General features: G+C 47.3%; 1 protein-coding gene across 3 annotated transcripts in view; it reads left to right on the top strand.

Moving 5' to 3' along the window:
• The window catches only part of IFT43 (intraflagellar transport 43), a 48,297-nt gene extending 39,061 nt beyond the window's left edge, over positions 1 to 9,236 (top strand). For all 3 annotated transcript variants that reach the window (XM_065686060.1, XM_065686059.1, XM_065686058.1), the window contains 4 exons: positions 5,091 to 5,163; positions 6,565 to 6,640; positions 6,975 to 7,037; positions 7,486 to 9,236. In XM_065686060.1, coding sequence (XP_065542132.1) covers positions 5,091 to 5,163; positions 6,565 to 6,640; positions 6,975 to 7,037; positions 7,486 to 7,593 — 320 coding nt within the window. In that variant the 3' untranslated portion in view covers positions 7,594 to 9,236. The remainder of the gene's footprint in view (positions 1 to 5,090; positions 5,164 to 6,564; positions 6,641 to 6,974; positions 7,038 to 7,485) is intronic.
• Positions 9,237 to 15,136: the final 5,900 nt, after the last annotated feature.

Here is a 15,136-nt window from a genome sequence, read left to right as displayed (position 1 = left end):
ATGGGGGCTTTTTTGGATGGCAAGGTGTTGACTCAGGAAACTTAAATTAGCAGCTCAGGGCAGCCACACTGCTGACTAACTGCAGGCCTGACCTGGAAGAGATTCTGTCTGTCCCCACTTATGTGCTGTCTTGTATCCAAGGGAGAATGTAGGTCTTTGGGGCTAGGACCAGAACTTATGGGAAGCTTGCAGGATTTTAAGGGACCCAGCCTGCAGGTATGGCTATTAAAGAAAAAATCAACTCTGCCTGGGAGGAAAAGTGTAACTCACCAACTTGCAGGAGCACTGGGATATTAACATGGTGCAGGTTTTTCTACCTCCTGTTTGTTGCTTTCTGTGGTTGTCTTCCTCAGCTGTCAGTAAGTTACTTGCTAAGAGGTAAAAAAAGGTGATGGTTATTGCATGTACTCTAATATGAACACATAAAGCCTTCTTTTGTCTGTGACTTAAAAAGCCAGTGTCCCTTGCTTATTGTTTGGCTACCTGCATGTAGCATGGGTCATCCTCAGTCTTTCCCTTCACCATTTCCTCCTACCATCAACACAGTTCTGCCTTAGGCTGTTGGTGTTTTGCCATAACTTATCTTGTGTAAGACCTAGCTCAGTCCAGCTATTGTATTAAAATTCATATTCTGAGTTATATGATGAGACTTAGATGTTCTGAGACAATCAGTTTAGTGCAGTTTATAACTCCCTTGTTAAGCCAACATTTGGTACCAGTGTCTCTTACCCCACTGCATGGGGTACACATTCTGCATGGACACACTCATTTTGGTTTCATTCTTTGTTCACTCTTGTTCACCATCATTTCAGAGATGGTGAGGAGTTTCCATTTGTCATCTGGCTTTTGGTGCTCACTCATAATTTCATTCACATCTCTACCATGAGCATTTTGTAGAGCAAATATCTTATTTCTTAATGGGCTGAGATATCCATGGGGAAAGGCTTTGTGTTACTCTGTTCCCAGTCATTTTGATCCATAAAGGGAAGCCTCATCCGTTCTTCTTTCAGGTCACTGCATGCAGAGTTTTTGTGTTCCCCTTTCCATCTTCTGTTGCATACACTCCTGTCTTCTGCTTGTAAAACACTACCTGCCATGTGTGTCTACCTATTCTCCCCTCACTTCATTTAAAAGTCGAAGCAGAATACTCACTCTCAGGGGGCAAGTGGGTGTCATTTTTAGGAGCACTCACTCTGGGAATGTTATCTGCCGTATGAAATGGAGATTCAGATGCCTTCTGTCTGGGGGAGATTGGTTGAGGGAGGTGGCATAGGTAATAGTACAGCATTCAGAGGCCAGCTGGGAGACCAGGGTTGGTAAGATGGCTTGTACTCAATTTGTTCTCCTTTTAAATATTTTTTACCAGTAAGTCAACTTTTATTTTCATGTTTCTTACTATTAGTATCGTACCAGTTCTGATTTCAAAGTCTGCAGGAATGGGTGCGAAAGTAGAAGAGCTGAAGCTGTAAGATTTTCATGTTGCTTCTGAGATTTGTCTATAGTTTTGATTAAAATCTGTTGATATTGGAGACAATATGGAAGGTCCTTTCTCCTCCAAGTTGCAGCTGAGTTATGACACCACTACCCCCAACCTGTAACTAGACTGCAGAGAATAATTTTTTTGTTTCCAGGTTTTGAAGCTACATCTTCTCAGCTGCAAAACGTTTTGTAATGCACAGGCCATTTGTTCACTTAATTGCAGTAACCTGGTATGTTTTCCTGTTGGACACAGGCAGCTCCTTAGCATGTAGGTACATTGTGCAGTCATTTCTAAGGTTTACTTACATGGGCACTGAATTTTGGCATGAAAGCCTGGACAGTAAAGTATGTGTCATGATTCTGCTCAAAACCACAGGCTTCTGGAAAATGATCTGAAGGCCCCACGCTGAACAGGAGGGAGAAAATAAAATGTGGGTCACAGAGCAAAGCACACAGAGTGGGGGTTTGTCACGTAACCTTGTTGCTGGAAAAAGCTGCAGTGTGAGACTGGGAGGACATGGTCCTGTGAACATATCTGCATGTACTAATGCTAAATAGTCACACGGCAGCTAACAGCAATATTAAAAGTAGAGCATATGCCTACACTGCTGCAGCCCAATAGCTCGTGTGCTTCCCCCCTTTGCAACTGACATAGTGCCATGACTTGGCTGTGTTACCAGAGCTTACTGGAAAAAAAGATGTGAGTCCCAAAAAGAGCAACAAAAACAATTAGGGAGCCAGAGACTGAGTGAGGGGAAGGGTTGGGTCCTTGGTGATAAAGTGAGAACTGAGGCACTTGCAAACTGTACAGAGGGAGATGGGAGAGGGTTTGTGGAGAGGTGGCACCATGGGAATTGGCAGAGGGAAGAGGAAATTATGAGTAACAAGTGAAATAAAGACCCAAATATTTCAGGGCTGATTTGCCACTGATACCAGTTAGCCTGGGGAGCTGGTATTTTCTTATAATTTGCTACATTTTTGTTCTGTTTCTTGTCAGTCTCTGACAGTCCTAAAGGGCATTGCTTCTGCCTGGAAATGGGCAAATCATCCACTCTTTGCAGTAAGAACAAGCATGCTCTGGCCTTTGTTGGAGGGACTGGCAGGAGCCCCCAGAGCGTTTCCAGCTCTTCTGTCTTAAACATTTTCAAAGTGTGTATAAAATATTGGAGCCTTGAATTTCTTTTGGAAAGAATTTCTACACGATTGCCTGGATTTTGCTAACAGAGAGCAGAGGCAGTGCTCTGGAAGGGGTTTGGGAATCTCTCCATGGAATTCAATGACAGTGAGATAAAATCAGCACTGGAGAATCCAGGGGTCTTCAGGAACCCGCTTAATGGAACATTCCATCACTGATGTGGGCCCTGAGTTTACAGTTTTTTCCTGTGCAAAAAAGATAAACAAAAGCCAAAGGGAACTGGGAAAAGCAGACCTCAGAAATAGCTGCTAAAACGAGCACTGGGTGAAGAAAGTCAGTTTGCTGCAAAGGTCTCCCACATTTCTGCTGTCAAAAGGGGATAAGGATCTGACCTTCTCCTGCTACAGGGTATGCTGCTCCATTGGCGAGGGTAGCTCTGTTACCAGGCAGTTGTTTGATGAGCACCATTCGTAGTGTTCTGCTGAAAAGGATAAATTAGCTCAGGTGAGATTAAGATGCATCCCATTGCCATGCTTGTTTGCCTGGGCTTAACAGGGCACCTCCGCACAGCGCTTCATTCCTCCCCTTGGACCAGTCTCACCAGTCTGTTCCCTCCTTGGTCTATGTTGCTTATACACAGGGACTCCCTCCCACATTATCACTGAGCAGGTTTTACCAGGTGCCTCCACGGGTCAGCCTGCCTGTCCATGGGGATGCTTTTGTCCAGTAATTGCACTTTGCTACAGCTTTTAGCAAGATACGGGAGCCCCGCAGGGTAGAGCCGGTGGGATAGCAGTTTCTAGTGTGTATTGTCCCTGCAAGCAGGAAGAGATCTGCCCTGCATGCCCCGCGATGCACTGTTGAGGCACTTCCTGCAGAGGCTTCCTCGGGGCTGGGGCCTGTTGCTGCAGTTTCCCTTTAAATGTCTTTGGGAAGTTCGCCGGAGTTGGAGAGCTGCTCTGCAGGCGCTCGCTCCTCGGGCGGCTGGGGGCTAGCAGGCACAGCTCTGCTGAGGCTGGCCAAGCTGTCACTGCCTTGTGCTGCGGCCAGGCTGTCGCGACAGCCCCCGTCCCGCTCGGCCTTCCGCCAGGCAGCCAATTAGCGAGAAATCCCACTGTGTGGCCAGCCCCAAACAGCCCCCGCGCCAGGGCCCGGCCTGACCCGTGCCCCACAGCAGCTGGGCCAGGGCTGCCCCCCGCCCGCCGGCCAGCGAGCCGACGGGTGCGCAGCGGCCCGTCAGCAGGCGAGGGCAGCCGGGAGCCTGCGGAGCTCTGTCAGGCGGCCGGACAAGGGGCTTCTCGGGAAGAGCCTGCCCAGAGCTCTGAGCACCGTAGGTGGGAAAGCGTCTCCAGCTCCTGAATATTCATCTCAGCCTGGGCTGTAAGACGGGGCAAAGCCAGGCCCAGCCACCTGCTGCTGGACAGCAGCAGCATGGCCACGCTGCCGACAGAGCGGGGAGCCGCCAGCCTGCTCCAGCGCCGAAGGGGCCAGCCCTGGCCTCACGCTGTGCCAGGGATACCTCTTCCCAGAGCCGAACCACCAGCTTCTCCGCAGCCCGAGGGCTCAGGGTCTGTGGAGAGCCCTTGTGGCCTTGAGTCTTTAAAGTAGCTCTGTGCTGGTGCACTCTGTCCTTGCTTTGCACCTCCAGTTACTTTCCCTTCTCTTCCTCTCTCCATCTCTGTTTATAGCATTTTGTCTAATCAAAAAGCATGATGTGTGGCCAGAACCTTGCTCCTTTAGCAGGATTCTGTGTGTGCCCAGTTCTTCCTTGTCTCCATGCTTTTGTCTCTAGCATCCGTCCTAGGTGGAGCAGCTGTATTGCTTGTGCTGGGTCACACTCAGTGACCCAGACATCAGCCATTTCCAGGGTCACACTGGAAATCATGAAAAGGTTTATAACATTACAACCAGACGTGTCTCCCTTAGCCTTTGTATCTACTAGACCACCAGCATGGCCTTCTCCAGCTATCAGGGAGGTCACAGGCCTCTGCACAGCCTGAGGCCCTGCTAGCAGCTCCCTCAGCTCATAGTTTTACATGGCTTGTCTCAGTTTCTGCCCCATGTTTTATTTCTAGCAGAGCCTAAGTGATTGGCAGCTGAGCAAATGGTAACACACCTTACAAGAGGCAAATTCTTGCCTTTGTTAGGATGATGGCAAATAGGTAGCAGGGTTTAGTGCAGCTGGCTCCTTTCAGCTTCAAGGTTGTGTTCACATGCATGGTCTGTAGCCTGTGGAGTGCCTACCCAGCTCAAGTCTGCTTCTCTTGCAAGATTTCTTTTGACCCCAAGCTTCAAAGCTTTATTGCTTTGTTTAATATTAAACAATATATTTCCAGTCATTGCTAAATAACTCTCTTGTGTTTTCCTCAAATAAGAAACAGGCTGTTTCATATCTGTGAAGCAAAGGAAACTTTGTCTCTAGTGAGAGGAGAGCACAACACTCCCCACTTATTGCTGCTGCTTTCTCTTGTTGCAGACATTCCTGTGATCCCTGACTTGGAGGAAGTCCAGGAGGAAGATCTGGCCATGCAAGTGGCAGCTCCTCCCAGGTAAGAGCACTGTCAGGTGCTCTTGAGCCTCTCATCAGCAATGCGAAATGGCTGGTGAAATTAAACTCCTTTTTATCTCATGCTCTCTGGATGTCAGCAGCAGTGCCATTCAGCAGGATTTGGTCCTGTGTATTGTGGCAGTGGGGCTCCAAGCTCAACAGGGCAAACTTCTTGTTTCTGGTTACATAGGGGAAGCAATTACTGACTCTTCCATCTCTATATAAAAAAAAAAGGCAAACAACCCTACACTAGAGTGACATATTTGATGTGCAAAGTCAAATTCTCAAAAATGAGGAACTTCTTGACTTAAGGTTGCCTGGATAATCTGGAATGCCTCCAGTACACATGCATTATCACATGCATTTTGATTATGCATTGTTGTAGGCTGCTCTGCCCTCCACAGGATATCCTTACTCAAGTACCTAGTTAATTTGCAAAGTACAATCCTATTGTTTGAAGGTGTTATCAGAGTAGTCCTGGGGTTAGCTCATGGGAGACCAGCAAGTTTTAAATAAATGAAATAAAAATTTGGGTGTTTTATCTTAAACATACCAGGACAGTCCTCTCTTCTCTGTTGGGCCTATTGCCAAGATCACACGCTGGGGTTTCTGTTGACCCTTACTTGGAGGGGTGGGATACCTCACTCCTGACCACAAGTGCCTCTCTCACAGTATGGAGAAGCTGTTGTAATACAACAGCTGTTAACAAAAGCAAATGGCACTTTATAGTAGTAAATTTGAAATTACTTTGTGTCTCACCAGAGTTCATTTCTTTGTTTTCTCTCTCCTTTTATAATCCCATCTGTTCCTCCTGTATCCACGGTCTCCCTGCAATAGAAAAGACTTCATGAACAAACACAAACATAAATTAACATAGGTCTTTTCTGTAGAATTGCATCATGTGTAAAGTGTGTCATGACAGTGTATTACCCCCTACACCATGTTTCTCTTTGAAGGCTGCATTTTAGGAAATTGTATTTGATAGCTGTGACTCAGCTCAGACATGGAAATCACTAAGTCCCTGCTATTCTGTAGCTTGTACCATGGGGTTCTCAGAGCCTGCTTTGGTACAGCGCTGGGGCTGTTTGAATGTTCATTACATTCCTGTATTCTTTCTGGCCCTGTGGATCTTCTCTCCAGCATGCTGGCTTCTCTGAGGTAGACCATGGTTGCTCCACGTTCTATTTTTATGCATGCGCACAACCTAGCACACAGATTTGTCAGTGACTATTCATTTGCTGAATGAGATTTGCTTCTGTCTGGGGACATCCCTCTCAAGAGTCCACATGGGAAATGTGGACACTTGTGATTGGTATCACCAGACTACTGTCCTTGCCATCCTTCTCCTCAAATGTGCTTCCACACTTACCCAGGCTTGTACTTTGACCCCTTCTGGTTGCAGTGTGCAGGTGAACCGAGTGCTGACCTACCATGACCTGGACAAAGATCTAATGAAGTATGCTGCCTTTCAAACTTTGGTAAGTGGATGTTGCAGCGGAGTGACTCCCTCTCCTTCCCATCATCATCCACAATGATACTCAGCTGCACAAAATACATAACTCTATCATCCAAACAAGTTGCAGTCTGCCTGCAAGTCTGTTCTTCTCTGCAGTGTGGCTTTCATGGTTGGTTGTGTCTGTAAACAGCATAGCTATGGTATCTGCTGCTCAGATGAGGCTTCTACTGTTGTCTTGGACAAAGCATATGTCTGGTAATGAGGCAAATGTGTCTGTCTGTACGAGGCCCTACCTGGTGAAATGACGGTGTCCACTTTCTCTCTGTAAAACCGTGACTCTGTGTGTGTGTTCGTAGGATGGAGAGGTTGACCTGAAGCTTCTCACCAAAGTTTTGGCTCCAGAGCATGAACTGCAAGAGGTGAGTTTTTTGTGGGAGCACCAAAAGGCAAAAGCTTCTTATATGTCTCAGACTGTACTTGGTAAGTAAGCCTTCGTCAGTGGAGGAGAGAGGCAAGGAAGAGTTTATCCAAGCTGATGGAGGTTTGATTTACCCTGAATATTATTTTAAAGATAGGTAGAGCTTTCTCTGTGTGAGATTAATGCATCACTGTAATTGGTCCTCATCAGGATGAAAGAACTAGTAAAGGAAAATGTGAATGGCCTAGCACTGTCACAGATCCATGAAGAAACAGTGTTGTGTCTTGGCTTTTGGTAGCCACCATGTGGTTCTGCAGGGTGGTACAGAGGGACAAAGTCAGAAAGCATTTGGGGTGTGGGCAGAGGGATATTTTAAAGCAGGACAGAACAACCTGAATACAACTGTGTGTGCACCTACTTCAGCATGCTTGTCTTTTTCCTCTTGGTAGGATGTCAGCTGGGATTGGGACCATCTCTTCACAGAGGTGTCCTCAGAACTAGTGACCGAGTGGGATGTGGGACAGTCTGAGAGAGAGGACCACCTCAGTCTGCCCTAGAGCACTGGCACACCAGACAACTTGTACTTGTATCTCCTGTAAATAGTTTCGCACTTTAATTTTCTATTCACTTGTTTGTATTTGAGAATTTATTTGAGACATGAAAATAAATAGGACTTTTATATAGGAAAGGTTGGGAGAAGTTTTGGGTATTTTGTAATAATAATCTTTGTTCTCAAAAGATACGAAGAATTCTAAATACAATAAAATATTTACTTTGGAACAGTCACTTCCATCTCACTAGCACCTTTACAGGTAACTGCAATGGGCGATCTTTCCTCTACCAAAATGCAGCTTCTTTGTAGTGGACCATCTTGCAATGGAGTGTGGTTTTCAGTGATGACTATCAGAGAAGTTCAGGCTAATAGATTTGTTTGCCTAGGACATGAAGATTACCATCTTCCTCACAACAGATGCCACAAGTTAATGCCAGGTTGTCCATTTTACACTTCATCCAGCAGCCTCCAGCCATGCCCTGCTAGTTTAACCTCTCTCCTGGAACATTACCTCTGTATTGACTCAGAGGAAGCAGCAACACCACTTCTTACAGCACCTCTTTTTTTTTTTGCTTGAGGTTTCCCAGCTAAATTCTGACCAGGCCTAACCCCACTTAGCTTTTGCAATCAGATGAGATCACAGCCTGAATGGAGATAGCTTCAGGCAATAGGTAGTTTGCAATGAAAACGCTGTTTATTCTGTGCATGTGAAAGAATGGAGCCTGCTGCTCTGAAACAAGGTAACTCCCTGGTGGGTGTCCCCTTGGAGCCTAGTAAGCCACTCTTATTGTCATCTAAAGAAAAACCCATTTAGCTGTTAATACCTTGCCCCCAAAGAACCTTGGTCATTATTCAAAGGAAACAGAAACATTACTTCTAAGCCAGTGTCCTTCAAAGCCTTGCCCTGTTGGAGAATCTTGCTATATTCTTCTGGGGGGCAGTGCAGGTGCTGGGAGTTTGCTGTGCTGCTTTTCTTGACTCGTTTGGTGTAAGAGAGCATTGCATTCCCACTCTTGTACTGACAGCAGGACGGGTCAAATAACTCACTGTGAATTCAGTACTCTGCAAAATTTCAGATCAGAATTGATATGCCAAACAATTCTACCAATGAGAGAAGGAATTGGGTACCAGTCTGGGGCCACCAAAATGCGCGGAGGCTCATCTGTCTCAAGGAGAGACAAGCTGTTTTTTACAACCAAGAAGTCTCCCCTGTAACTAGAAGACTAGGTGAGACAGAAGCTTGGGAGGCCAGTGTATGGAGAATAATCGTGATGTCTTTCTCTGAGCAAAGAAAGCTGTTTTGGTATGAAGAGAAACTTCCCAGCTGAGCTAGAGTCTGTGTTTCTGTGACACCTGTGGTTCAAAGAGAATTTCAAATGCTTCCTACGCTCCAGGAAAAACAATAAATTGAGCAAACTATAATAGTTTAGTAAATCAGCTTTATTTAATCAGTATTTTTTATTTAATCAGTAAATCTGCTTTATTTCTAGACTCAGTTTTTCAGATTCATCTTCTGTTCCCTGAGCATGCTTATGCTTTTACCCGGTTAAGCAGTGCTGTCAGATACTTTCTCCTTGCTTCAGTATTTATGTGCACTGTGATCAAGTTGTCTCTTTAATTTCCTTCAATAAACTTAATAGACTGAGACTTGCTTCCATGTCTTTTCAATTCCTCCCCCAGCTGGAGGAGGTGAGGTGGGTGTCTGGCTCCTGGCCTTCCTCCAGCAAGCTGTTCCCGCCCACCTTCCTTCCACACTCGTGTTTTGGTTGCAGTGCTGGGAAGGTGGCTGAAACCTGTTGCTTTTCCCCTCTCAAGTCCTGATGCTGGCAGAGAAGAGCCTGCTCCTGTTACTGTTCTTGCTAAAAAAAGCCCATGAAGTGCTTTTGTGTGCGCCATCCTGCTCTTGGCACATGGTGATACACCAGTAGGTATTAACTGTGACAAAGCTGCCTCAGGAACCTGCATTTCTGAAAAGTCCCTTGGAAAGAACATGCAAAGGAAGAAAGGGCAGGTATACATTTTTTCTTGTAGCCTGAAAAGGTGTAGCTCTGGTTGATTGTCAAGTGAGGTGGGAAGTGAGACCGTTTTCAGAACAGTGTGCCTGGTTCCTAAGAGCTCACATCAGCCCTCCGGGCCGTGCCTAGCCAAGGAATGTAGCAGTAGTTCACTGTTGGTCTCCACAGACCTGTATCATAGTGGGATAAAGCGAGGTGTACTGGTGTACCTGGAGCCACACAACGAATCTGTGGCAAAATCAGTGTTAGAAACAAGTAACCTCAAGTTCTTGATTCAAACATGGCTTTCATATACCTGGTGAGCAGTTCCCATCTTCAATTTAAAGATAGCAATTCAGTGTAGAGTCTTGTGTCCTGCTTACTCTTTGTTCTGCTTTGTTCATACAGTGCTGAGGGAGAGCTGCAAACCTGTCGAAGTGTGTGTTGTCAACAGCGTGTTTAGCTCAGTGAGCTGATCTGGGGTGTCTGCCGAGGGATTTGCTGGGATTCTGGATGGCTGTAAGTATCGACCTGCAGGTAGCTTCTTGCAGGCTCAGTGCTCAGTAGACTACCTGGGCAAATGGCAAGCCTCATCACAGATGAAGTAAAAGGGCAAAAGAAAGAATTAGTTCTAGGTCCTATCAGTTTTAGGACTTTCTGGGTTTGCTGATAATAATTGATACAATCTTTATAGACTTTCTTGGTAGAGATGCCTTACCAGAGTGCAGTTTGTTGGTGGAGGAGGAATATTGAGGCTGAGACAGCATATGCAGCACTGGAAAAAAAATGTAGAAAATAAAAGCTGAAAAAAGGCCAGACCCAGCTACTTTCCTTTGAAGCGCCTCTTAGAGACCCTGGCTGGCTGTTTTATTAAGTGTGACAAAGTGACGGGAGTAGGGGGGGAGCTCCTATGTTAATAAGTTGGAAAGGTACCACCATTCCTCTCGCCTGAGTGTCTCAGGGAAAGTGGAATTAATTCATGGCATATGCTCCTAGCATCTGCCACAGTGACCCGGGTTGGCAGGAGCGCGGTTCCAGGCAGTATTTGCCAGAGCCTATATTCCCCACTATTCTTTTGGTCTGGCCTTGCTTGCTGCCTGCCTATGGCCAAGAGTGGAGACAATGCGGCTGCTCCGGTTGGGCATACACCCAGCTGCCCACCTACCACCCCGGTGAGACCTCACAGCCTGTCCAGGGTCTTTCTCCTTCTGAAGAAGGAGTATTGCTCTAGACTTGAGAGGGAAAAGGGGATGTTTGGATAGAAACGAGACCAATTTGAATAGAAACTAATCCAGTTTGTCCCAAGCAGCCTTAATTTCTCCCACAGCATTCCCTGACAGAGTCTCCTGTTCTCCATCCCTCTGACTTGTTCTGTGGCTTGCCGTGAGACTCTGACTCCTCAGTCTCCTTCTTCCTTCTTTTCCACTGCATCTCTACAGATGATTTGAGCCTCTCCTTGACAGAGAAGAGAGAGGTTGAATTTGCTGTTGGGTGGGATTTAATTCTGTTTAATGGCTCCCGGGAAATAACTTTCCACGCCTTATTTCCCCTTGACTGGCCTGCACCACAGCCAGGAGCTGTATCCAGCTAGTACAGGTGGGTGCAGTGTGTTGTTTCCAGGCTGAAGCTGTCTTTGCCTGTGCCTCACGCTCTGCATGTGAGCTTTCCCTTGGGAAAGGGCACCCAGAGTCAGTCCTTCACTGACTGCTCTTTCTTCACCCACATCCTTCCACCTTTTTGAACAGCTGCCTAGGGTATGGGATATTTTCGTGGCCTAAAGAGCTGACAGACCCAGGAGAAACCGCAGCAGTGGGTGATCCCCAGATAGGGCAGAGATGCTTCATGCTGTTCCATGCTCTCCCAGAAGCTGTCCCCACACCTCTGCAGCTTCTCCCTCTTATGCTCCCTTTTAAAATGTGGCATCCCAGCCCTGGGCTTGGCTGGGACTGTGCAGAGCTGAGTGAGGGCCAAGACAGGGTCCCAGCTGTGGGGCACCATGATGGATGCACAATCAGCTGCCCTGGTGAGACCAGTCCTCCTATGGCCATGCTTTACCTGGGGAGAAGACCTGCACTCCTTGCAGCCACAGCCTGGGAAGCATCCTAGAACCATAGAATAGCTAGGGTTGGAAAGGACCTTAAGATCATCTGGTTCCAACCCCCCTGCCATGGGCAGGGACACCTCCCACTAAACCATGTCACCCAATGCTCTGTCCAGCCTGGCCTTGAACACCGCCATGGATGGAGCATTCACAGCTTCCTTGGGCAACCCATTCCAGTGCCTCACCACCGTTACAGTAAAGAACTTCTTCCTTATATCCAATCTAAGCTTCCCCTGTTCAAGTTTTAACCCGTTACCCCTTGTCCTGTCACTACAGTCCCTGACGAAGAGTCCCTCCCCAGCATCCCTATAGGCCCCCTTCAGATACTGCAAGGCTGCTATGAGGTCTCCACGCAGCCTTCTCTTCTCCAGGCTGAACAGCCCCAACTTCCTCAGCCTGTCTTCATACAGGAAGTGCTCCAGTCCCCTGATCATCCTCGTGGCCCTCCTCTGGACTTGTTCCAACAGTTCCATGTCCTTTTTATGCTGAGGACACCAGAACTGCACACAATACTCCAGGTGAGGTCTCACAAGAGCAGAGTAGAGGGGCAGGATCACCTCCTTGGACCTGCTGGTCACGCTCCTTTTGATGCAGCCCAGGATACGGTTGGCTTTCTGGGCTGTAAGCGCACACTGAAGCCGGCTCATGTTCATTTTCTCATCGACCAACACCCGCAAGTCCTTCTCCACAGGGCTGCTCTGAATCTCTTCTTTGCCCAGTCTGTAGCTGTGGCTGGGATTGCTCCAACCCAGGTGTAGGACCTTGCATTTGCATGGTTGAACTTCATAAGGTTGGCAGCAGCCCACCTCACAAGCGTGTCAAGGTCCCTCTGGATGGCATCCCTTCCCTCCAGCCTATCAACCGGACCACACAGCTTGGTGTCACTGGCAAACTTGCTGAGGGTGCACTCAATCCCACTGTCCATGTCAGCGACGAAGATGTTAAACAAGACCGGTCCCAACACCGATCCCTGAGGGACACCACTCGTTACTGGTCTCAAGCCGGACATTGATCCATTGACCACAACTCTTTGCGTGCAGCCATCCAGCCAGTTCTTTATCCACAGAGTGGTCCATCCATCAAATTGATATCTCTCCAATTTAGAGACAAGGATGTCATCTGGGACAGTGTCGAACGCTTTGCACAAGTCCAGGTAGATGACATCAGCTGCTCTACCCCTGTCCATCAGTTCCGTAGCCCCATCATAGAAGGCCACCAAATTGGTCAGGCAGGATTTCCCCTTAGTGAAGCCATGCTGGCTGTCACCAAACACCTTGTTGTTTTTCATGTGCCTTAGCATGCCTTCCAGGAGAATGTGCTCCATGATTTTGCCAGGCATGGAGGTGAGACTGACTGGTCTGTAGTTCCCTGGTCATCCATTTTCCCGTTCTTGAATCCTGATTGATTCAGCCATGAATGCTGTGTGACATGGACATCCAGAGCTTCTGAGCCCATTAATCTCTCTGCCATGGTCCCTGGGGAGATGAAACCTTCCCTCTTGGTGCCCTGCTATTTGAGTCTGCCCCAGCAGGCTGCTCCCCACCAACCTCATTGGGGCCAGAGTAGCTCTGGGCCATGGGCCCTCTTATCGGGCTCTATCTCCTGTCACTTTCAGGACCACTTCATTATCCTTTTATTAGCCCTCTTCTCCTGCTTATCGTTATTAATAATCACACTGGATCAGCTGGAGTGCTGACAGCTGCCCCTTGTCTATTCTTTCTGTCTATTTTAATCCTGCCTGCTTATCTGGAATAAACCTGATCCTTTTTCTTTTAATTAAAGAAATTTGGTCAGCCAGTCCCTCCTCCATGCAGAGATAGGACTGATCACACCAGTGATATGCACAGACAGGAAAAGGGGCAGATTACTGGGTGACAGTGTTTTCCACAACTTGAAGATATGGGATGTCAGAGTAGAGGCTGGAAGAGATGTGTGGAGAAGCACAGCACCGCGGCACTATGAGGTGCTCATTTTGGGGTCTGTGTCTGATCGAGTGGGTTGGTTTAGTGCTGCTATGTCTGTACTGCAGGTGAGAGGCACCGTTGCACCAGCACAAGACAGGCAGGGGAGGTCTGCTCCCCCCTCTCTGCTTAGCATGGGTGGCAATAGCAATGCCAGGCTAAGAGCCTGTACAACTGCCACTGTCAGGGCTGCTGGGCTCACTGTAGTTCTTACAAGGGCTAAAGGATTTTACTTGTCAGTGCTTTATAATGTTGCCAGTAGATGCAAGTACTGGGCTTCACAGTGATGCTTCTGCTCTGCGCTCCCAGAGGCATTGCTTCCTGAAGCCACAGATCTCATTCCAGTCTCTTAAAAATGCCTTGCTGGGCTGTTTGCTTGAGCTGAAATATTTGTGTTGTCTGAAGGGACAGGTCACTTGAGGAAGGGCTCTGCAAATAGGCTGGGGGAAAATTGTTGTGCTAATTCACACTTTTATGAACCCATAAACTCACATCTGCATTCATTGCAATCTGTGAAGTGACTGGAGTGTGGGCTGAAATGCTTAGAGAGTGGTAGTCAGGGGTCCGTAACAAAGCAAAACGCTCTGAAGTGCAGCAGCAGGAGCTTGGCCGTAAGCAGCAGGAGTATTCAACCTTAGCACTAAAAATGCATATTCTTTGGTTCCCAAATGGTTCATTTCAGATGCAGAAGTTGCAGCGTTGACTGAATGCGTATGTGCCCTCTACTACAGAATATGGCAACTGGCTCAGATTTGTAGGGTTGTTTCACCCCTGAGAGGCTGCGAGCCCAGGAAGGGTATAGGGCAGAACTTCCTGAGGCTCAAGTGAGAGCGTAGCTCTGAAATCCTGTCAAGCAGAGCCATGCTGGCTTCTGTCCCTGTGCTTCTGTTGCTTTTGAGCATTTCAGCTGACTGGGATGAACGTCAGCCTGCAGTTCAGATGTTGGTGAGGGAGCTGCCACAATACAAACCCATGCACATGGCATAGCAGATTCTCTAAAAATGCGATCCTGTAACAATCACAGGCAAGAATTGTGCATGGTGGTATTTATGCTATTGCTTCTATTTGAAATGTCCTGCTGCTCACAGAGAATCTTTCATCATTACTTAACATTGAACAAAATGTTTGAAAGATGAGAAAATGCAGGGTTCGCTTGCTTAAACTGACACAGTACTAACTGGTCAGAGCTTTTATTATCTGACCCTGCTCCTTCAGCAAAAATCATCCCCGCTTCAGATCCAAATAAGGAAGATTCTCAGGGTGGTTTTTGGCCCTGAAATGATGAGGGACACTGTTTTTGGTGTTGTGGGACATTTTGAATCAGCCAAAAAAGATGGACTCTCAATCCATGTGATAGGCTGAAGTCTTGCTTTGATCATTACCCCAGTCAGCAGAACTACCCGCAAAGCCAGAAACGTACCTTGGGAAATTGCCAAAGGATTTGGTCCAAGTCAAGCAACCTTCTCAGCACTTCAAGCTCCAAAGCCACGC

This window comes from Lathamus discolor, chromosome 6 (assembly GCF_037157495.1).
Source record: "Lathamus discolor isolate bLatDis1 chromosome 6, bLatDis1.hap1, whole genome shotgun sequence".
NCBI lineage: Eukaryota > Metazoa > Chordata > Aves > Psittaciformes > Psittacidae > Lathamus > Lathamus discolor.
The sequence above is the reverse complement of the archived record's forward strand: the minus strand, read 5'-3'. Positions and strand labels throughout refer to the sequence as shown.